Source organism: Tachysurus fulvidraco, chromosome 6 (assembly GCF_022655615.1).
Source record: "Tachysurus fulvidraco isolate hzauxx_2018 chromosome 6, HZAU_PFXX_2.0, whole genome shotgun sequence".
Classification (NCBI taxonomy): domain Eukaryota; kingdom Metazoa; phylum Chordata; class Actinopteri; order Siluriformes; family Bagridae; genus Tachysurus; species Tachysurus fulvidraco.
The window spans coordinates 12,937,503-12,960,582 of record NC_062523.1 but is presented as its reverse complement, the minus strand read 5'-3'; the positions used below and the strand labels follow the sequence as shown (position 1 = coordinate 12,960,582).

General features: G+C 37.5%; 1 protein-coding gene across 2 annotated transcripts; it reads left to right on the top strand.

Moving 5' to 3' along the window:
- The first annotated feature begins 4,482 nt into the window (after window positions 1-4,482).
- c1ql2 (complement component 1, q subcomponent-like 2) lies at window positions 4,483-7,639 on the top strand. Of its 2 annotated transcripts, none has more exons than XM_027164156.2 (2): window positions 4,483-5,440; window positions 5,979-7,639. In XM_027164156.2, exons 1-2 carry the CDS (start codon window positions 4,847-4,849, stop codon window positions 6,156-6,158), a joined length of 774 nt encoding a protein of 257 aa, XP_027019957.1. In that variant the 5' UTR covers window positions 4,483-4,846; the 3' UTR covers window positions 6,159-7,639. The 2 variants fall into 2 exon arrangements, with proteins under 2 accessions (XP_027019957.1, XP_027019958.1); XM_027164157.2 differs by having other exon boundaries at window positions 4,704-5,440; window positions 5,914-7,639.
- The last annotated feature ends 15,441 nt before the right edge of the window (window positions 7,640-23,080 follow it).

The following is a 23,080-nucleotide window of genomic DNA, read 5'->3' as shown; positions in this document are numbered from 1 at the left end:
TGATGTCAGACTGACCAAGTCAATGTATTTACTCCTGCAGTAGATAAGTGCCTCTTCCCATGCCATTTTCTGTTCCACAAGAATCACTTCAAACTTCATCATGCAGTAAAAACTGAGAGTCCATGTACATGGGACAAGGCTGCATACTTGTAATGCGTTCCAGACTACAGGACACTTAAATGTAGCATATTGTGTTATCTGAATATTCTCTCCTGACCACCTTGTGAGATTACTGTCTATATATAGTCCAATCCATTTCCCCGACTGACATGCTTTATAGTCGTCTGTGTTGTTAGGACAAGAAGGAGGCACAGTAGCTGGAAGAGAGATGATCTCCTCCGAGGATGTTACAGTTGACAGATCATCATATCTTTGTCTGCAGTACTGTTGAGCTTCAGGCCAAGTTAGTAATTGGCTCACATAAACGTGCTGCCTAACAACACAGTAACTCATTCCACAGAGACCCATGAGGAGCAGCACAGCAACTGTATCCTTCATCTTTATTTTGAAATGGCAAAGTTTTTGAGCTATCTTATGATGCTTTAAAAGCTGGTTGCTTTGCTGAGTCCAGAATTAACCAGTAATATAGTCCTGTTATGTGACAAATCAAGCCAATCACAAAGGATCTCAAAACTATGACCAATCACAGTTCTGACTTTTTATTGACTATACCACTGACTGGTCGGAAAAATAAATTTGAATGTTTTGTTTTAAGATCTGCTTTAGTGAGCATTGTTACATGGTGATTACACTGGTATGGAGTTCAGGTAAATGAGAACAAATCGGCAGATTAAGCCATTGTAAAATTTGCGTGCCATTAAAGTGAAATCAGTGAAATCATTATCCAACTTAGGGAGCAACATCAATCATGCATTATATGTATTCTGTTTTTTTCCTTTGGCTTCCTGTTTTGGCTTCCTGTTTGTGGTCACCACAGTGTATCATCTGATAGGCATATTTAATTTTGGAACAGGTTATATGCCCCTCTTGTTGCAACTCTATCAATTTAATCTGAGTTTCAAACCTGTGCTGAGAATGAACCAGAACTTCTGCCTGGGAATAGAACCCAGACCATGGCTGCAAGGGATTGGGATCCTGTCATTGGACTACCAGGAAACCATATCATCTGTAGTCTGGTAGATTATGTTATTCTGAATAGCTCCAACAATCTCTGTTAGCTGCAATATTAGCATATCAATTAGCATGTTTTGAATATGTTTTGATTTTGTGGCTGTTAGAAGCTGAAGTATGGAGCATTAAGAGTATTCTATATATTCTCAAATTTGTACATCCATAACAATTTATACAATTTAATTTTCTATTACAAATGATAAAAATGTTAAGTCATCTGGTGTGTTCATGCTGCCTCAAGACAACAGCAGTAAGCACAGACATATATAAATACATTTAAACTATGATGGTATCATAACTGAGCAGACCTACATACAAGTGTACATAACGTTAGGACAAATAGCAGAGTTTGAACAAATATTAATGAAAATGTGCCTTCATATTCAGTATTAAAAATCAATGCTGTGCCTAGTCCTACAGATGATGACTGTTTGCTGAATACAGACATTTGAACAACTTCTACTGTGTGCTTCCTTTCTGACAGATTTATCTTGAGATCTTATTGAAAAGTAAAAATGTCATTGCAGCTTTTATAAACTTTACAGCAAATTCCCCAAGTACCAGAATGATGAAGTGCCAAAGTCATTATATTTTTATCAAACTGATAAAAATGTTTCACTTTAGGCTTTGAGTTCATCACTGGAACACATTTTCATTTTCACTTTGATTCTAACATCAATGTGTAACACAGATTTCCCTGTCTGATTAACTTTAATTGATGTTAATATAATTAATTACATAGTTTCTTTTTGATGTCTTAACTTATAAGTTTCAAAGCATTGTGATGACCTGGTTTGTGTGTGTGTTGTGAGTTTGTGTGTGTGTGTGTGTGTGTGTGTGTGTGTGTGTGTGTGTGTGTGTGTATCAAATACTTCATGTTCTTGACCCTTCAGCTACTACGCTAATGACCAGTTACCATACACTCCCAGTAGTCCCAATATTTTAAGAAAAGTTTTTTCCATCATCATTAATCATATGAGAATTATTGTATTTGTTATTTAGACAGTGGCAAAACACTCAGCCATACAAAATGTTTTCATTATAAAGGAGCAGTAGTTACTGCTACCAAAATGCACCAAATAATCTGGCTCTCAGTCAGCTAGTTTCATGATCATTTGCATGAAACCTCATTCATATATTATCTTATAATAAGTTGTTAACTTGCTTGACCTCCAGGAGTGTTAATATATGCAAAAGTGGACTGAACCTTGTACTGCCAACGGCAAACTGACATTTACACACACACTCTCTAAATATTATTGTCACAGTATGATGCAATGTGTGTGCGCATGTGTGTATGCCTGCTTGTGAAAAGAGGGGGAGAAAGCACATGCATGCCCTTGTCTGTCTGATGTCCTAACCTAACTGTAAGAGCAGCATCTGCAAAAGCTGCATATGTATGTGAATGAGTATGATAGAAAAAGAGATGACTGCTCATATCTGCAAGATTCTTAGCAAATTTTATGTCAAGGACAAACAATTCCGTATTTCCATGCCATCCGGTTACATTGCCTATAACAGCAAAATTGAGCTGTCAAGCAGTGTTCTGTATGTTCACTCATATTTGTAGTAGTGTTAGCATAGTACAGTAAAGGGCATCACAATCCACAAAACTGTTTGGCATTCAGCATTTATTGTGCTGATAAGTATGGTGAGGGTATGAATGCCATCACCATTACCCTCCTCCACCACCTCCTCATCATCATCATCATCAAAAGTATTTATTCTATATAAAACTCATCTATCTTCTTGCTCCACCTTTTATGTGTAAAAGTGGTGACAAAAGCTCCATTCTGATCATGCACAGTATGTCTTCAATGTCAGATTGTCCTTAATGCCTTCATGAGTGTCAGTGTCATTCATCCCAGAAAGCGCCATTAAATTTATTATGAAAGTGTTGCACAGAAGCATCTAAAAGTCAAAAGTCATTAAGAATTATAAAATCTAGAAAATAAAACAATGTGGTTAAGATAAACACACAAAGAAAGAAGTAATAAACAAATGAATCAAATAGAAAGGATAAGTGGAGGGGTTTCTTTATCCTGGATTTAAGTTGTTTAGAGTGTCTATCGATAGAATCAGTGATGAATCAAAGAAGCATCTAAGAAACCAGAGTTTTTTAGAATTGTTAGAACTAAACCCTGATAGTTTTCCAAAACTTTTTCCTGGACTTGTTTTGATAACTCCTTAGTCTTCGTGGTGTTTGTTTAAGAAAATTCTCTAACAGAATCTGCGGTTTTCCAGGAACAGATGTATTTTTAGTATGATCAGGTGACACTTTAATTGCACACAGAAATGGGATTCAATCCTCAAACAATCACAACTTCTGTGTTTTTATTTGTAAAGTGATTCATGTTATATAATATATACTTCATCTGAGTTCTATCTTGTAACAATACAAAATGTGGAATTGAAAAGTGGTGCATACCTATGTAGTCATGTGAGCATGCTGTGATTTAGTAGTAATAATAGATGACTTTATTCATGTCTGTATCCTTAATGTTAGATAATGACACAACATTATCCTCATCTAATAGTCCAGTAGCCAAAACAAATATCACAGCCAACTCATTTCCACCATTACAGCTGCATTAACAGTGCAGTGATTAAAACCAGAATCAGGCACAGACACACAGGTGTTGAATAATAATGACCATGCTTAAAATTTGATGAGAGATGGATAGACTATTGCCTGCATGATAATCTCTTTATATATGTGGGTGATAAAGCTATCTATCTATCTATCTATCTATCTATCTATCTATCTATCTATCTATCTATCTATCTATCTATCTATCTATCTATCTATCTATCTATCTGTTCACTTATGCTTATAAGAAAAAACAGGAGGAACCTGAAGCCACTCACAGGTCCTAGCTACGGGTCTCAACTAAGCCCTTTGACCCTGAAGAAGACCAATCCTCAAATTTATTCACTCTGTATAATCCAAGTTCAATTTATTCTTCATCCATCTAATAAGGCTAGTATACACTCTTCCTCGTCACTCATGTGTGATCTAATGGTCGCATGTGGAGGTTCCGAAAGAACACCTCCAGCTTGTGCTCAGTATGAACATGAATTTGCAGATTTTTACTCAGATCCTCGGGGTATCAAGCAGATGAGCTGTCGAGGCTTAACAGCGTTAAACTTGGCCTCGGGGTGCCAAAGAATTAAACAAAGTCGAGATGAAGGGGCAGATTTAGGATTACTGTCTGCGTCCAAATAAGCACCCGTGCGTGTCCCTAATTCCCCTTGATCTCTGTAATCTCCGGAACAAGTGACGATTGTTATTCATACATTTGGATCGTAAATACAATCACCGAGCCACTAATCCTAACTGCAGCGGGCAATTTGCCCTGCGTTAGTTACGTCAGCGCGTCTTTGGTCTCTCCTCTGCTCGGTCTGGAGCTCTGAGCGCAGCGAGCATTACAGCCGTGCCAGCGCAAAGACTTTCTCTGTCAACTCCGTGAACTGTAAGCTGGAGTGGCACCACGTAAAGGTTACGACAAAGCCATGCACTTTTTACAATTCAAGCAAGAGTGATACCTCCTCTACCTGTTACTCTTCTTTTTTTATTTTCTTTCCCTGTCACACTTTGTCTGCACAGCTGCAGCGATTCACCATTGAACCCAAAAACCACGACAGCGTTTTAACGCGATCTTGCCGGGTGCTGCAGAGGAATCGCCTGGTTGGCGCGGCGCTGGGTTTGGTCGTCATGGTGGTGGTGCTACTTGTCGCGATTCCCCTGCTGGTCCAGAGCTCCACCATCTCCGCGCACTACGAGATGATGGGCACTTGTCGCATGATCTGTGACCCGTACAGCCCGAAAGCGAGCGCCACGGCGCTGGAAGTCATGCAGGACCTCGGCGCCATCCCGCCGCCGCCGCCTCCTCCGTCTTTCTCCCGCGGGAACAAAGGAGAACCTGGCCGCCCGGGCAAGCCTGGACCGAGAGGTCCTCCAGGTGAACCTGGTCCCCCTGGACCTAGAGGGCCGCCCGGGGAGCGTGGAGATGTCGGAAAAATCGGCTTTACCGGGGCTCCACAGGGAACAGCACGGACTGACACCGGAGAACTTGGCTCGGCGTTTGGGAGTGTCAAGATCGCCTTCTATGTCGGGCTTAAAAACCCACACGAGGGTTACGAGGTGCTCCGTTTCGACGATGTGGTAACTAACCTGGGCAACCACTACGACCCTTCTACTGGCAAGTTCACATGCCAGGTCTCTGGAATTTACTTCTTCACTTACCATGTACTGATGCGCGGAGGAGACGGAACCAGCATGTGGGCAGACCTCTGCAAAAACGGCCAGGTAAATGACATTGGGCTAAAGCTTCATTTTAACAGCATATACATTTGTAAGCAGGAAGGTAATTTCGGGGAAGTCATTCTCATGCTCTAGATATAAGACAGATATATAGACACAGACAGAAACAACAACCGAAAAAAGTGCGTAAAATTCAAGAAACTTCAGCTAATTAAACTTCAGCATAGGCTCCAACAACGCAAGTGTAATTAATAGTGTTTTCTGAACGTCACCTACATCTGTTGGTATGTAAATACATTTCTAAAATAATTTAATGCATTTACAAATAAAGCGTCCTTCTGTTCTAAGCAGTAAAGCTAACATAAGTGTAAACTTTATTCTTTAGTATGTGGCATTGGATTCATTAACTTATTTGCCATATCCAATTATTCCATGTATGGTATACAGAGCATATATGCATATCTTCTACTATATATTCTTAATATTCTTTAGTAATATTCTATATGTGTATACTACAGACCCACAGACCCATCTCCCACATCCACATGTTCCATCTCTCATTTAACATCTTGTTGGTGAACAGGTTCGAGCAAGTGCCATCGCCCAGGACGCAGACCAGAACTATGACTACGCAAGCAACAGTGTGGTGCTGCATCTGGACTCAGGGGATGAGATATATGTGAAATTGGATGGTGGGAAGGCACATGGTGGAAACAACAACAAATACAGCACTTTTTCTGGCTTCATACTGTACCCGGATTGAGCTGGAGCAAAAAGAAGTGACACTGAAGTGAATAGTCATTTACCAAGTTGACATTAACACAGGTTGAAGCCCTGTCCAGTCTAACGCTTCATTTCTGTGTAACTATGGGAATATGCTATTTTACTTACTGCCTGGACTATAACGTATACAAAACCATTGACAAGTTAATGTTTAAAGTTGAGCTTTTTTTCCACACACAGCTCAATGCCCAGTGAAACTTAATACCTACATGTTTGTTTAAGTCCATATGGCACAAGTAAACCTTGGAAGAGTACAGAGGGTATGTCTGAAGCGAGCTGCCTGGTGGGTGTGTCTTTAAAACATTGTAATTAATATATACAGCAATCTGGCTGTATATATTAATTTATTATTAACAGTCATGGCATATTGTATTTGGCATAACACACTTTCAGTCCTGTAAAATGTGGTCACTAACCTTAACCATAGCTATTAATTCACTGCCAATTTTGTTAAATATACATCTAAAATGCATCATAAATAAATGTAAAAAATCTAGCAAAGAAATATGATAAAATTAGTATATTAAAACAATTATTTTAGTTAATCTCATATGACAACAAACAAAAAACATAAAAGATCAAATGTGACAATTCAAATGTTACTGAACTGAACACCACTGGGGGGGAAATAATAAATAAAAAGGCTAAAATATTATGCTAATATCATACTAGTAGTAAATATCATGCATATATGAACTCAAAGATAAGTCTTAAAGATGTTTTACACACAAAGATGCACTGTCAATTTAGTTTTTATATTAATTGGATAGCTAGTATACAGTAGGTGCCACAATTCAGTAGATTAAAATATGAACATGCATTTTTATGTTAAATAGTTATAATGTCACTTTTACAGTACAGAGGTATGATACTTTATGCAACAGAGTTTTAGGACCAGAATGTGAATGAATGAAAAAAAAAATTCTTAGACTAATGTAATGTGAGCATAATTACTTTGTCTCCTGCAGTTCTGTTGTGTCACAGTATTACTACTGCGTGCCAGCTAGTGTCAGCTGATTATGATACCCAGACAATCCTTTCACATATGGACTCCAATACATACTTTTCACTGATTAATATCAAGACAGTCCTGCTCAGTGCTGTTCTGGACGCATAAACCATTCATATTCCCATATAAGAACACAAAGACACACCTTGTGTGCCCTACATCGGAGATGATTTGAAATAAAGAAGTAGGTTTTCATTCAGCACTGGGTTTTTTGCTGTGTTGCCTGTTTGTGTTGTGTGTATAAAACATGCATTTAAACTTTATGTCAAATCAAGTCTATGAGGACAATGTGTGAATTATTAGTATAGGTCTGTCTGGATTGCTAGTCCTATATGATGTATTTGTCCTGTAGCACAATTTATACACTGCACTGTTAAAATTTATTTAGGCATTTCAATAAATAATGTTTTGTATAACTGGTTTCTTTGTATGTATTAAATGTTGTCCTCAGATACATGACTCAGAGTCATGAATCATGGTGAGCAGACTTATTGCTCTCTGTGTGGTAAAAAATAAAAGTCACACAATGTTTTTGATGTACATTTCAGTAAATAAGTAAAGGATAATTGGAAAACAACATCTCAGCCTATATGAATGTCTTTACAGAAGTGTGAAAGAGTAAGTGTGTGTTTGTGTGTGCTGCTAGTTTTTGGCTGGTCCAGCTGTCAGGCTTCCGGCACTGCAAGCCTTGGATCAGCACCAACTTGGCTACCGATCATGGATCATTCTCCTCAAGAGAGAGATTGACCTCTGACCCCCCACTGTCTAAAAAACTGACAGACAGTTGCATAATGTTGCCATTAATGATTGTGCTTTTAACCCAAACCTTTATTATTAGATTAATACAAGTATATTTCCCCTTGCAGCTACAGAGTATTTCATTCCCAATCCAAATATTACTTAATAATACAAACATCAATTATCTAACTTAATCTCATAAGCTTAGAGAACACCTTGAAAATACAATTGAACAATTGAAATTAGTCTATATGTTAAGAATGTTAGACCCATTCTTAGTTTCTCAGCCCAAAAATGTTATTATTACTAGGACTGACATGTAATAATACCCATCCATTTGTTTCATGCAATCTCGTTATTTCTTTTCAGCCAAAAAAAGATAGAAAAGAGAGTAAATGAATGAATGAATGAATGAATGAATGAATGGATTTCCTCTGGCTTTCCAAGCAGAATATTATCTTCCAATGAGAACTGACATGCATTTCTTTGATAAGCACACAAATAAGTATTACTCGTTAATTTATGTATCAGCAAAAAAGGACATGATGAATACTAAGAAACTCTGAAATTCGTGTAAATATTCAAAAGGTTCTGCTATTCACTAAAGTATTTGTAAATTTTAAAACATAAAACTTTGTTGAATTAGAAAAGAATGCAAACTAGTAGCATTTTCACTAGTGCTGTCAAAAATGTGGACCCCACTATATATCCATCATGAAATATATAAGTTCTAACAGCTCATATAATTATGTTTTATAACCATGCAGAAAAATACATACATCTTAAACCTTTGGGTGGCTTGGTTACAGCAGCAGAAGAAAACATTGTTTTCCACTCTTGTCAGTCAAGAACTATGTTGGATATTGATACTATAGTGGGCACAGGTTCACCTGAAATGTTAAGCTGGCAAATGGAAAAATACCAGACAAATATACATCCTGTATATTCATATACATATACACATAGTTAAAAGGTCTAGTCTTGTAATATTGGACAGCTGGTGTACATCTATGGTTGTGGGGGTTTTTTTTCTCATCCCTTGGATAACACATTTATCACTTCCCATGAGCATCATCTGTTTGAACTGTCAGTGATTACAGTTTATCCATTACATAAGTCATAACTGTCTCTGTTACTTTATGTCATCATTATCTCACTGCTGGATATCAAGATGTCAAATGCAACACTTTAAATAATCCAAAGAGCTGCTCAAAACTGTTCATCAACAAAACTTGGCAGCCAAACCCAGCTTTGCTCAAAATATCAGTCATACTCAGGACTTGCTCCCTACTCCTGGATGTTGAAATTTTCTGCCATATCAGACAAACTGTTGCTACTATAATTTACCATTACATATTACTAGTATTAGTTAACTACATGTGTTATGGGCCTCCTGGTGGTCTCCTGGTTTTATACAATTGAGGATTAAGGATATTGCTCAGGGGCCCAGCAGCAGCTTAGTGAATCTGGGGTTTGAACTCACAAACTTCTGAGTGGTAAATCAACACCTTAACCACTAGGCTACCAGGTCTACATGTATTCTACTTAATAACTGAAATTTCCAATGTAATTAGGTCTAACGTTCTGTTAGCAAACTTCATGTGAATATGGGAATATAAGATGTGTGTTTGAAACATTTAATGTATTTATTAACTGTATTGTTGATAACATACATAACATGGAGTTATTTGCACAATACCTTCTGATGAAGCTTATATTACAGCCTCTTGTAATCTCTTATTCCTGTGAGTGCCCTGGCATCATATCTACACTGCACCGGATTAGGACCAAATATAGTGTAGTGTTCTCCTGCACAATTCAACTGCCCAATAGCAGAATGCTTCAATTTTACAGATCTGCAACAAAGGGCCAAAACTGTACATTAATTCAAATTTAAGTAACTTTTTTTTATTTCATTGAGTATTTTTGTATGTTGTATTATTGTCTGCCACAATAACCAAAATACCAGTGAACATTTCACAACTTTTCCATTTCCTGCATTTGAACTTTTCATTATAGTTCTGAAGCTGAGTAATCACAAAAGCGTTTTCCCGCTTTGTTAGGACAAAAACTTCCAGTTATTCGTCATTTTCATAACACTTTGTCTAAACGGTATGTGCACTGGATTTTTACTTTCATAAGCACTTTGTGGATCTTTATTAAGTCATAATGGATGATTTATGAAAAGCTTATGGCAAAATGTGTGAAGTTTTATGTAGTATGAGAAAAGAACTTAACGAGTAGAGTGTTAGATGGTTTGTTATTATCAGCACAAGAATCTGTTTATGATGGATCTATTCCCCTTTCTTCTTTTTTATTTATTTATCTGACATGTGGAGTTCAAAATTAAGGGAAGTTGCTTTTGAACTTGCTGCAAAATGAAAAATTGCTTAATACTATTCATAGGACATGACAATGATTATTTACTTAATGTTGTTCCTCTTAAATAAGTGACGTTGATTGGAATGATGTTGAAGTTTTGAAAACAAATTGATTACCATCTATCTATTCAGTTGGTTCAGAAAAACATCTGCTCCTAATTTAAATACAATAAAATCTAAGATTTCACAGCTGTAAGGACAAATAAATAATTTGTAACACAAGGATAAACAATAAAATAAACTGAAATATAATGGTAATTAAGATTTCTTTTCTTTTCTGTTTGAATGAAAGTGTAATGATAACCAAAATGTGTTTGAAGGTTAAGATTTTCATTTTAACCTTTATACAGCTTACATCTTTTGTCATAAGAAGCCAGTAATTGCTGAATGAATAGCACTTAACAGGAATTACACTTAAAAGGAGAAATTGTTGAACAGGGATCAATGTTAGAGGTAAATATGAACTAATTTTTTTTAATATGAATTTTCAACTTTAAAACTTTTATTCTATTTCTACTGTATAGTTCTGTAAAGCTTAGAGACAATGTACATTTATAAAAGTGCTATACAAATACATTGAATTGAATTGAATTGAATTGAATTGAATTGAATTGAATTGAATTGAATTGAATTGAAATAATTAAGCTTCAGTGACCACTGTATCCTAGTCAGGGTTGTGGTAAATTCAGAGTCTACTCTGAGAATACAGAGCATCTGGTCAGAACATACCATGAGACATGGCACTATGGACACACACATTTACACACTCCTTAATTTTAGCATAGCTAATGCACCTACCAATATCTTTTTTAGAGGAGATAACCAGGATGCCCCTGCGAACACAGGCAAAACATGAGAACATTACCTGAGTGCAGGATTGAACCCAGGACCTTGGAGAAATGAACTTAACACCAAGTTAATTTACATGTGATGCCATTTTGCCAAAACAATGACTTTAACACAATAACAATGTAAAAATCATGATAAGCTGGTCACTTTTGAAAACAATCATTAGGCCAATGAAATGTTTCTGCATTTTCTACCAGTACAGACTTTAAAGTAATTGTATGGAGCATGGCCAGTCATATAGTCTTCTGGTCACCAATACTGAAAGGTCACCCCTTTCTTTAAACTCATAGATGAGTATACAGTGTGGCAGCAATCTCAGTGATGTCATCTCTGTATGAGATTCTGTGTGGTCAGTAGGACTATATTCCTAACATATGTGATTTGTGTGACTTTTCAATTGTATTGTAGACATTAACGCAGCCCAGCCTACAGTTAGTTGTCATGGTGACTAAATTATGAGAGAGTAAATCAGAAAGACTGAGGCAGCACAGAGATCACTGGCCATCCACTCACCTACTCTCCCTCCATTTCTTTCTCTCTTCATCCCTCCATCGTGTTTCCTCACTGCCCGTCACATCTCTATTCATGAGTCTTTTACATAATAGGCCATTATGGAGTTATGAAATATCCATCATCAAAAGCTGTCAAGCCCTAAGGCTTGCGCCACACTCTGCATTTCACACTTGGATATCAGTGTGTGTGTGTGTGTGTCTTTATACTATGATCCATGCGTGTATAGTTTCTTATCATCGTGACACATCATTATTAAGGTCCACAATTCACAACCTTCCATAGTGCTACACAGCTGGTGTAAATCATTTACTCTAGTCACTTAGGTGCATTTCTCTTTCCTTAAGGGCTACGAAAGTGTAATGATTTGGCTGTGAAGCGAGATTCTGTAAAACTACGACTATTGCCCCAGGGTCAGGTCTGACATTGAATCCTCCAAAATCTGAAGTTTCTTGAATATGTTTTAATATATAGAAAAAGAAGAAAAAACATATACATGAAGTTAATTCTAATTCTATTATTCAGTTAATACTAAATGAAGCACTGCGTCTTATGATTGCTCTTTCTTAGCATTTGAGATAAGGCTTGTGGTTTGCATTACATTAAACTATGCTGCATATTATTGTATATTTCTCTTTGTGTTAAAAAAGGGATGGTGTTTTATTCAGCACTTGCAGCATTGATGTTTTCAGTAAGATTTAAAGTTCAGATCCAAAAGAATGCTAACAGTTGCTTATAATACATTTTGGTAGGTTAAGCGGGTTTATATATGTACCAAATATGTATGTATGTGTATATACATATGTAGATATGTACATATGGAACTTTCTGTTCAAAATTTTGAATATTAAGTGCTGAAGGATAATTTCAGCCCAAAGCCAAACTGATGCTTATTTGTGTGCTGTGTTTAAATATAAATTTATCCTGTGGCCTCTTAAAGAGTTACTGTGGTCCCATCTGCATGTCCTTTAGCATACACACGCACGCACACACACGTGCACACACACACACGCACACACACACACACACACACACACACACACACACACACACACACACACACACACACACACACACACACACACACACACACACACACACACACACACACAAACCTGTCCTTTTTAATAACAAAACACATACAAACACAAACCTTCTAATCCTCTTGGGTCCACGTCTCCTCTGTAGTCCTGTGTTTTTAGTTATGAAGCTAGATGACAGTGGAAATTCTAATCAGCATGACACTTCCATCGCACTGTGTGAGTTCACTGTGATAGGCAACCTGCTTGCAATTAAATGACCACACAAAGAAAAATATACTAAAGATGTTTTTGAAAAATTTGAAACTCTTAGCTTATAACATTTCATTCAAGACTGGACTAGTTCTTCTCCATAGATTATTAACAGTCATATTTAAGGAAAAAAAAGATGAGGGGTATGGGGTGTGGAAGTATAGGACTGGCTAGTGGTACTGAGACTTGTCAATCACAGTTAAAGACAGAGCTATATGAATTATACATGTGCTTAGGGCTGAACTCTGCAGAACCCTGTGTGTGCGTGTGGTGTGTTTGTGTGTCTGTGGCTGATCTCCACCTGCTCTTGGTCCCCAGGTTCCCCAGCTCTCATTAGTTAAAGGCCAGCTCTGCTGACCTCTCTTAACTTCCGTTAGAGTTTCATTATGGTAATTAGTCACAGTAGAGCTTAGTGTGTAGGCGTGTGTGTCTTTAGAAATGACTGAGAAAAGCCTGAAAAAGAGGTTTAATTGAAATCACTTGTGCTCTATTAGAAAGCTCAGGTCAAATATGTAGCTATTGTACTAGCATATGTAGCAAAACTACTTAGACACCAATAGCAAAAACATTCAAAGCTCTACATTCACATGTATAAATGATGCAAAGTGTTACAGAGGATGACACACTCCTCCATCTTTTCTGTCTCTAATAGCTGATCCCATTTCAGCATTTAAAGTTTGTTCTGCATTTATGAGGTGTTTTTCTTCTCCTGCTCTCCCCAGGGTTTCATTATAAACCCACCCCTGACACTACATAGCCCAGCCATATTTAAATCCTAGTGCACCATGTCATTCCCATACTTAAAATCTGATCTACCATGCTTTAACTGTGGGTATAGTCTAATCCGGTCATGACTTCGTGGACATCATGACTTAAAAAGTAAAGTGAAGCAGTTCATCCCTACGATGTGCCATAAAACTTACAAACATTTGACATGCACAAGCTTGATTCCTGAACAGAAAACTATGTAATAGAAGTAGCTATGTAGACAACATTTATTTGAAAATGAGCTATCTCACTTAATTTTGCAAATTACATTGAACTGTGTTAAATATCTGTATCTGTGTATGCCATTATGTAATTGGATTTCATTCAAAAACTCCAATCAATATACTATTTATGAAAATGCACAAATATTTACACGTTTTATTTCTTTTTATTATACAGGTGGGTGACAAGTTAAATGCAATAGAGGGTGTTTTGCTGGAATGTTAATGAAAGGGTCACCGCAAATCATTCATTCATTTATTTTCTACCGCTTTATCCGAACTTCTCTGGTCACGGGGAGCCTGTGCCTATCTCAGGCGTCATCGGGCATCAAGGCAGGATACACCCTGGACGGAGTGCCAACCCATCGCAGGGCACACACACACACACACACTTCTCATTCACTCATGCAATCACACACTACGGACAATTTTCCAGAGATGCCAATCAACCTACCATGCATGTCTTTGGACCGGGAGAGGAAACCGGAGTACCCGGAGGAAACCCCCGAGGCACGGGAAGAACATGCAAACTCCGCACACACAAGGCGGAGGCGGGAATCGAACCCCGACCCTGGAGGTGTGAGTCAAATGTGCTACCCACTAAGCCACCGTGCCCCCCTTCACTGCAAATCAATTAAAAATTATTATGACTGATCACCTTAATAGTGACGTGAAGTGACGTGACATATGGCTAAGTACGGTGACCCATACTCAGAATTTGTTCTCTGCATTTAACCCATCCAAAGTGCACACACACAGCAGTGAATACATACACACACCGTGAACACACACCCAGAGCAGTGGGCAGCCATTTATGCTGCAGCGCCCGGGGAGCATTTGAGGGGTTTGGTGCCTTGCTCGAGGGCACCTCAGTCGTGGCCGGCCCGAGACTCGAACCCACAACCTTTGGGTTACGAATCAGACTGTCTAACCATTAGGCCACGACTGCCCAATAATAATAATAATAATAATAATAATAATAATAATAATAATAATATGATAAAACATTTCTGTCTCTATTGAGGTGACAGAAATGTTTTATCATATTATTATTATTATTATTATTATTATTATTATTATTATTATTATTATTATTATTATTATTATTATATATGACAGAATTTACCCAACCACATGCAGAGATGGAAAAATGATTGAGAAATTATACATATAGCACATATAAAGTGAGGGTATAGATAGAGTACTAAAATCTTTATCTTCACCATTTTCCACAAATTCTAAACCTTTATCTTTAAAAAAAATAAAATAAAGAGTAGCCAGCCATACATGTTGCTGTTAAATATAGAGAATTAGCTCAAATACCCTCAGCATGCTTTTTCAAATTAGATGGAGTTCATGCGTTCTTGGGAGGAAAATTAGATGGCATTAAATGTTCATCTTTTCCTTAAAAACACCTCCGAGATACACTATATGACCAAATTTGAACAACACATCAATAAATCTCTTTACATTATACCCCAGTTTGTAGGCTTATCCAGCCTTTTAGCCTCATTTATCACCCATCTATTTTCTGTAGCACTTATCCTACAGTACACAGGGTACACAGGGAACAAAAAGCCTATCACAGGGAACTCAGGGCACAAGGCAAGGGAGCCAACCCATCACATGGCGAAGTCATGCACTCACAATTTAGTGTTGTCAACCAGCCGTTGAGGAACAGAAAAAAAAAAACAAAGCATGGGAAGAATGTTCATACTTCACACACACAGAGCAGAGGCAGAAATCAAAACCACAACCCCAGATGTACGAGGCAAACATGCTAATCACCATGTCCCTGTCACATTGTGGGAAAATAATTTTAAGTCATTGTTTTATTCATTCATTTGTCCCATTGTTTAAGGTGGCAATGGGTTACAAGGCCTTAGTCAAGAAGGAATGCCAAGCATTAGAGGTGAACTAGTTTCTATGATAATGAAGGGGTCTGTGAAAGACTGTTATGTTAATGTGATTAAGGGTGGGTGAAAGTCCAGGATCTGGTGTGGGGCTGTTACATCCTTTCATGCTTTGATTGTCACCTGAGTGTTTTATCTCTATCTGATGGGACTGCCCCCTAAAATGTGTATATTTACAATGTATTACAACTTTAAGTCAGACTTGACTGCAGCGCCCGTGCCAGTACGCTCTGACTTGCAGACTCGTTTCATCGTGTATCTACAATAAAGACTACTGCACAAGGATATCCAAGTCTCCTGGTCTTCTCTGGAAAACATCTCTATCAATCTTTCTGTTAAGGTGTGTGTAAATGTTTGCGTAAGCAACACCGACCCAAAAATTCCAACTAGATTAACTAAAATTTCAGAAACATTTTTTTTCTCAAAAGTTTGCATATACTTTGTATTAGTATTAATAGTGAGTCAATTCTGGACATTCTTTTTTCCTCCTTCTGCCTTGCTAGACTATTCACTAAATCACTCTCAACTGTCTCAACTTGTGGAGTGGAATGAACAAAACAAAACAAAAAAATAAGTGTGCAAGTTAAAGCATGAAGAGAAACAAAGATGTAACAAGCAAGCAAAAGAATAGTTTGTGTTTACTTTCCAGTTCTTCTAGGGTGATGGGGTGGATAGCTCTATGTCGGTGTGTGTGTGTGTGTGTGTGTGTGTGTGTGTGTGTGTGTGTGTGTGTGTGTGTGTGTGTGTGTGTGTGTGTGTGTGTGTGTGTGTGTTCTCTTGTGTGTGTGTGTGTGTGTGTGTGTGTGTGTGTGTGTGTGTGTGTGTGTGTGTGTGTGTGTGTGTGTGTGTGTGTGTGTGTGTTTGTGTGTGTGACAGGACATAGGACATAGGTGTGTTTTATGGATCTGTTTGACATCTGAGAACCGACAGTGACAGACACCACATTCAACTGCTGTCACAACAGATAAAACAACATAACACACCCCACATCACTGCTTTTGCCCCATCCAGTGTCCTGCACTGATGTCCGAACGCTTTGATCTGAAGAGACAGACCAAAGTGCTCTTCTCCTTTCACACACCCACACACTCTCACCTCCAAAAGTGGAGAATGAGAAGGACAAATGAAAGCTCTATTAGCCATTCAGACCAAACATTTTCACCCATTTAAACGATTCACTCCTTTCTTCTCTTATCCACTTTTTTATTCTGCTTCTTCCTCCTTCCCCTCTCAGGTTTACTCACATCTTTCCTTGATAATCCCTGATTTGTTTCCCATACAAGAAAGAGGTCAGTCCAATTAGGTCTGACAAACAAGCCTATCTCACTCTTTCTCTCTCTCTCTTGCTCTCTCTCTCTCTCTCTCTCTCTCTCTCTCTCTCTCTCTCTCTCTCTCTCTCTCTCTCTCTCTCTCTCTCTCTCTATCTATCTATCTATCTATCTATCTATCTCTGTCACACACACACACACACACACACACACACACACACACACACACACACACACACACACACACACACACACACACACACACACACACACACACACACACACACACACACACACACCCTCTGTCCCTCTTAGCAGACTGGCCCTGCAGCGCAGACACACAGACATGCACACAAATGTCATATTAAATTATGAAACACAGAAGAGATAAGAGAGAGAAGCAGAGAGAGGGGGAGCCTCCCAGCTGGACACATGGCTAGAAGGGCATCAGAATGCAAATCACGTCTTTTGATTATACTGTACCTTTGAAAGTCCTTGTATGTAATGACACTTTACATAATACTAATAAACTGCACATACTACTCTTTAGACACAAAACACGACTAAAAAGACTTCGCAGAACGACAGCATAGGGAATAAAAATGTACAGTGTTGAGTCGTATTAGAATTTTTCATTTTTATTATGTTAAACTGGACAAGGCGGCTGTGTTTCTGTCTCTCTGAATTATAGGAGGAAGGTCATTAAAAGTGACTTGGCAGTGCTACTGAACAGACATTTCATACAGCCCTTTATTCTAAGCTCCATGCCACATATAGGATTAGCTTTAAAAAGAGATGTTAACAGATTTTGCTGTTGAACATGTTGTTGTCTTGACATTGGCTGTGTTTGTCTTCAATCACAGTGTTAAAAATACCTCATTCATGAACCAGGTGATGTACATTTTAAAATATAGCCTTCTTAAAAGATCACAGACAAAACTGTAACTGTAATTGCTCTGAAGAGAAGAAAAAATATTCGGTACAAAATTTTCAATCAGTATGATTTGATATATTATACACCAGCTGAATCTCTGGTGATTCACTCATCTCATCTCACTCATTTTCTACCACTTATCTGAACTACCTCAGGTCACGGGGAGCCTGTGCCTATCTCAGGCGTCATCGGGCATCAAGGCAGGATACACCCTGGACAGGGTGCCAACCCATCGCAGGGCACGCGCACACACACAGACACACTCACAATTTTCCAGAGATGCCAATCAACCTACCATGCATGTCTTTGGACCGGGGGAGGAAACCGGAGTACCCGGAGAAAACATGCAAACTCCACACACACAAGGAGGAGGCGGGAATCGAACCCCGACCCTGTTCGGTGTGAAGCGAACATGCTAACCACTAAGCCACCATGGTGTATGGTGCAGCCATGATGTATATGTAAGTATACAACAATGTTGTTGAATTCTCAATTCTAATTGTGTTTTTTTTAACCACAATACAATATTGTCAACTAAAAAGCAAAGGACAGATTTATGTTGTTGTTGTCCTTAGGCTGCTCCCTATTCAGGGCTACTACAGCAGATCATCTTGCCTGTGTATTTAAATTTGTCACAGAGTTTATGCTGGATACCCTTCCTGGTGCAACCATCCCCCATCCCACTGTATCCAGGCTTGGTCCGATGCTGAGAGTTAACCCATCAGTAGCTGGGAATCAAGCACGGTTTATAGTGGTGAGAGCACAGGATCCTACCGCTGTACCACAATGAACCCAAAATGATGGATTTCTTTAAATGTTTTTTTCTTGTAAAAACTCAATCACTGTAAGCCATTTTGAGATGGTTAAAATATAGAAACAAAAGTTTACCTGCTGCTTTATAAGTGTGAGCAAACTCAACTTAAAGACCGAATGTTTGTTCCAGCTCACATGTAGTCAAGACAATCCATTACTTTCAGATTACTTTTTGAAAACAAATAAATTTGAGTTCAACATCCAAAAATGACAAATGGCATTAAAGAAAAGAAATATGTACACATAACTTAATAGTTGACAGGGCTAACATGTATCACATGAACTTAAGAAATTTGGTAAACCCACCACATAATCTAAGCATAATAACAGACTGATTAAACATTAGTCGATATATGACAAAGGAAAAAGGTTATATTGTTGATATATGGAAGTTAATTGAAGTAGTCTATAGTGTAGTGATTTCTCAGTACCTTGAAAAATGCATGTGATTTTAACTTCACGAGAGAGAAAAAAGACAGGCTGGTGAGTGAAGGAATGTTTGACACCATATCCTTTGTTTAAAGTGCTATGGAAATCAAATTGAGGTAAAAGAATTTTACAGAAGTTTACAGAAGTGATAACAGGTTTTATGGACAATCCATAATAATTAAAAAGGTAGTATCAACATTACCAGGTTATACTGGTAACTGGTAACACTCATTCATTGGCACAGTGTGGTACAGCTGCCAAGTTTGTTATTCAAATCTGTGAACATATTCAATGAATATGCTTATAATCTGTGAGTAAATGGTGCTGAAAGACTGACTAATAAACTGACCAGTTTTTTCCGACTTCAGCGACTAACAATTAAATTTGACTTGTCATGAAAACAGATAACTGAACACTTTCAGTTCCTTCTATGTGTATAGTTTATGGAGAGATTTAATGAAACAGCAATTTTTCCTCAAAGAAACAGTCATTTTCCGGTACATTTTAGGAAGTTATGAACATTTTTCCCTGACATAACACAATCACAAATATTCAAAGAACATTACAAAATGATTCTCAACCAACAAATAAGATGCTAAAAAAGACGAACAAAGAATGAAATATATAGCTGAATAATCTTTTGCAAGTAGATGCGGCTGGGTTAAATATTTATTTCATAGAGCTTGAAAATAATACAGAGGAAATAGTTTTTTAAATACAAAATAAATTATGTTGAAATTGTTGAAATGCTAATTTATGTGAGACACGTTTATAACGTCTCTTTCAAACTAGCTCAACAGTGTAGTGGGGGGTCATTGCTGCCTCAAAGCTCTGGGTTCACCAGTTTGATTCTGATCTCGGTTTACTTTTAATATGGTACCTTCATCCGTGCAGCTGGAGCATGGTGCCTTGTGATGGACTGGTGTATTCTCACCTCACACACAGTGTTCCCAGCTCCACCAAAGCACTAAACCAAGAGAAGGTGTCTGAATAAATTAAAATTAATCAGCTGTGTCCCAAAACATACTGTATGTACCAAAATATGAGCTAAAAATACACTTAGATGTCAGTAAACAGAAATCTTAATGATAATTTCTCAGGTGTGTCACTAAGTAATTAAAAATTAATGGAAGCTCAAGCTTTGGCAAACATCTCTGGGTTTCTGTAATCTTAAATGTAATCATTAGGATAATCCACTAGGTAGAATCCATAGAGATGTTTTTTCCTAAAAAGAATGTTTTTTTTTTTGTCCAACCATAATGATGTAAAGAGATTTTCAAATAATCAGAATCATAATAATGCATCTCACATATTTACACAGTGTGCTGCTGAAGCAGACTAGCAGATTAATCTGTGTACATGTTTAAATGGGCTAATAGCATGCTACTCATTAATTCAAAGATGAAACACATTAGCGCCTGTAGTCTGTATATTCATGTTTATTTTGAAAAAAGGTACATTAAAGGTATGAAATTTCCATCATGTTCATACCATCGTATTCATACCTTGTATGTAATGTACTTTGAGTATGTCAAGTCAGTAGCGTTTCTTATTTTTTCTAAACTGTTTTGATTCTAGATAAACAGGCATTGATGTAATATGTTAAGAGATGAAAAGAAAAAAAAAAAGTCTGGCACATGACTATGTGGAAGTAGAGTAGCAAAGCTGGTCAGTATGAACTTGGACAAGACCATAACCATGGGCACAAATAGTCACTTCATTATATACAGTGAATTGACTTACAGTAATTAATTTTTCATTAATATTTCAACAGTGAAAAACTATTCTCTAGCTGTCATCTGATTTAACTGATTGAAAGTATAATTGAAAGTAAAGATCAACATTATTGGCACCCTTGAATAACAAATACCTGAAAATGTGTATGTCTGTCTTCAGAAACAATAGGAAACTTTCATATTTAAATGAATGTATTTCTATAGCAGAATTTTCCTTTTTTATTTTATCCACATTACAGTTCATCAGAAGGATTTTTTTCTCCAAAGAGGTTTGGACAAAGATCAGTTGTGTCTCTTTTAGTGCTGCCTCTTCGACCTTCATCCATGCAGCCGTTCTTGGTTTAGTGAGTGGCGTATGGTGCAGTTTACACCATCAATCCAGATCACTACAGGCTGTTGCAGCCCTCATCTATTTGGCGCTCTAGGTGAAATTTTCCATTGACAACCCCCAACCTTCTCGCAACACCATCAGCCCAACACCTTTATATCAGAATTTATACCTAATACAAATCATTTTTATGTCAAATGTCAAATTGTGTTATCTGGTTTCATATTAGCATTATTTTTTTTAGGTTTGTTGGTTTTCTGAAACACCACGGGTGTGGTAAAATATGTGTGAGCATGATACATTTCCAAAACGCATGCTACCAACTCATTTTTTTTTTACTCTTTGAATAGCATGAAGCTCTTTTATCTTTTTTTATTTAGAGTAAAGCAGATGTCAGTTTAGATTGGCTTCTGTGAACAGCCATAAATTTTTCTACTTCAGTTTAAGCTTGTAAATCTCAGGGATTTGGAGGCACAGAGGCAATAAAAGACTGAGTCATATGTTTCCATTCAAATGAAGCATGATATGAACACTATTTGTTGGATGAAAACAACACGTGCGAGTATGATTACAAATGTGGAAATAAAACATTAATTTCTGATATTATATTAATTATGAAATTACATGCAATTTGCTGAACATGTTTCTTTCTTTTCTTGACTTTTGACTTGACTTGACTTGAGATTGATCACTGAATCGGTGCATTTGCAGTGCTGGAAATCTGAAAAATCCTGATTCATTGTTCTGTTTACCTCATCGTTTCGATTTGCTGTAACAATCACATGATGCCAGAGGTATTCTCATGCTTAGATTCCATACAGTATCATGTCCTCTGGGTTTAGTAATGTCCATGTCAGCAAGGGAAAATAAGAGACTTTAGGCGTGAGGGGTGTTGGCAAGCACTAGTAGTGAGCCAGGGGAGGAGTCTTGAAGAATAAGCAGGAGTGAATGAGCAAAAAACACGATCTGTGTACAATTCAAGTTTGAATCAGTGTACGCTTAGTGTAAACTGAAAAATGAGAACAGTTTTAAATCACTGTTCCTCTCTCTGAAACCTGCCTGCTGTATCCTGATACTTCCCTCCCACCTACTGTACCAAGGTGTCACAGACTGCAATTTAACAAATAATCTGATAAGAAAATGTACTGAGAAATTAGCATTTTTAACAACCAACACACTAACACACCAACACACACTGCCATCTCTAAATACACACTCGTGCAAATTGCACTGTCAAATTTATTTTGCTTTTTTGCTATGAAATACTTTATTAGAGCCAGAACTAATAAATGATCTCACATGTTTTTACAATGTGTCACATACTCTTTAGTGTGTTGCAGATCATTTGCATGTTGCACAAAAGTGTGAGAGATATCTGGCTGAGACAAAAAAGACAAAGAAGAGACATTTCAGGGTGATTGGTATCTCACAAATTATAATTTACCTTCAGTAATAGGTCCAAACTGTTGCAATGCCATTGTGCACAAAGCAAGTTCCCTAAAGACTTGATTTGCCATGTTTGGAGTGAAGGAGCTCAAGTTGGCTGCAAAGATCTCTGACCTCAAACCCACTGAACACCTTTAGGACAAACTGGAACACCAACTGAGCTCTAGATCTCCTCACCTGTCATCGGTGCCTGATCTCACTAATACGTTTCTGGCTGAATGGGCGATTTCCCACAGACATATTAGTAAAAAAAAAATCTAGTCAAAA

Bases quoted from the DNA above. Each gene is read 5' to 3' on its own strand.
- c1ql2 (XM_027164156.2), top strand. From the start codon at position 4,847: ATGGTGGTGGTGCTACTTGTCGCGATTCCCCTGCTGGTCCAGAGCTCC. The intron at 5,441-5,978 runs GTAAATGACATT...GTTGGTGAACAG, and splicing joins ACCTCTGCAAAAACGGCCAG to GTTCGAGCAAGTGCCATCGC.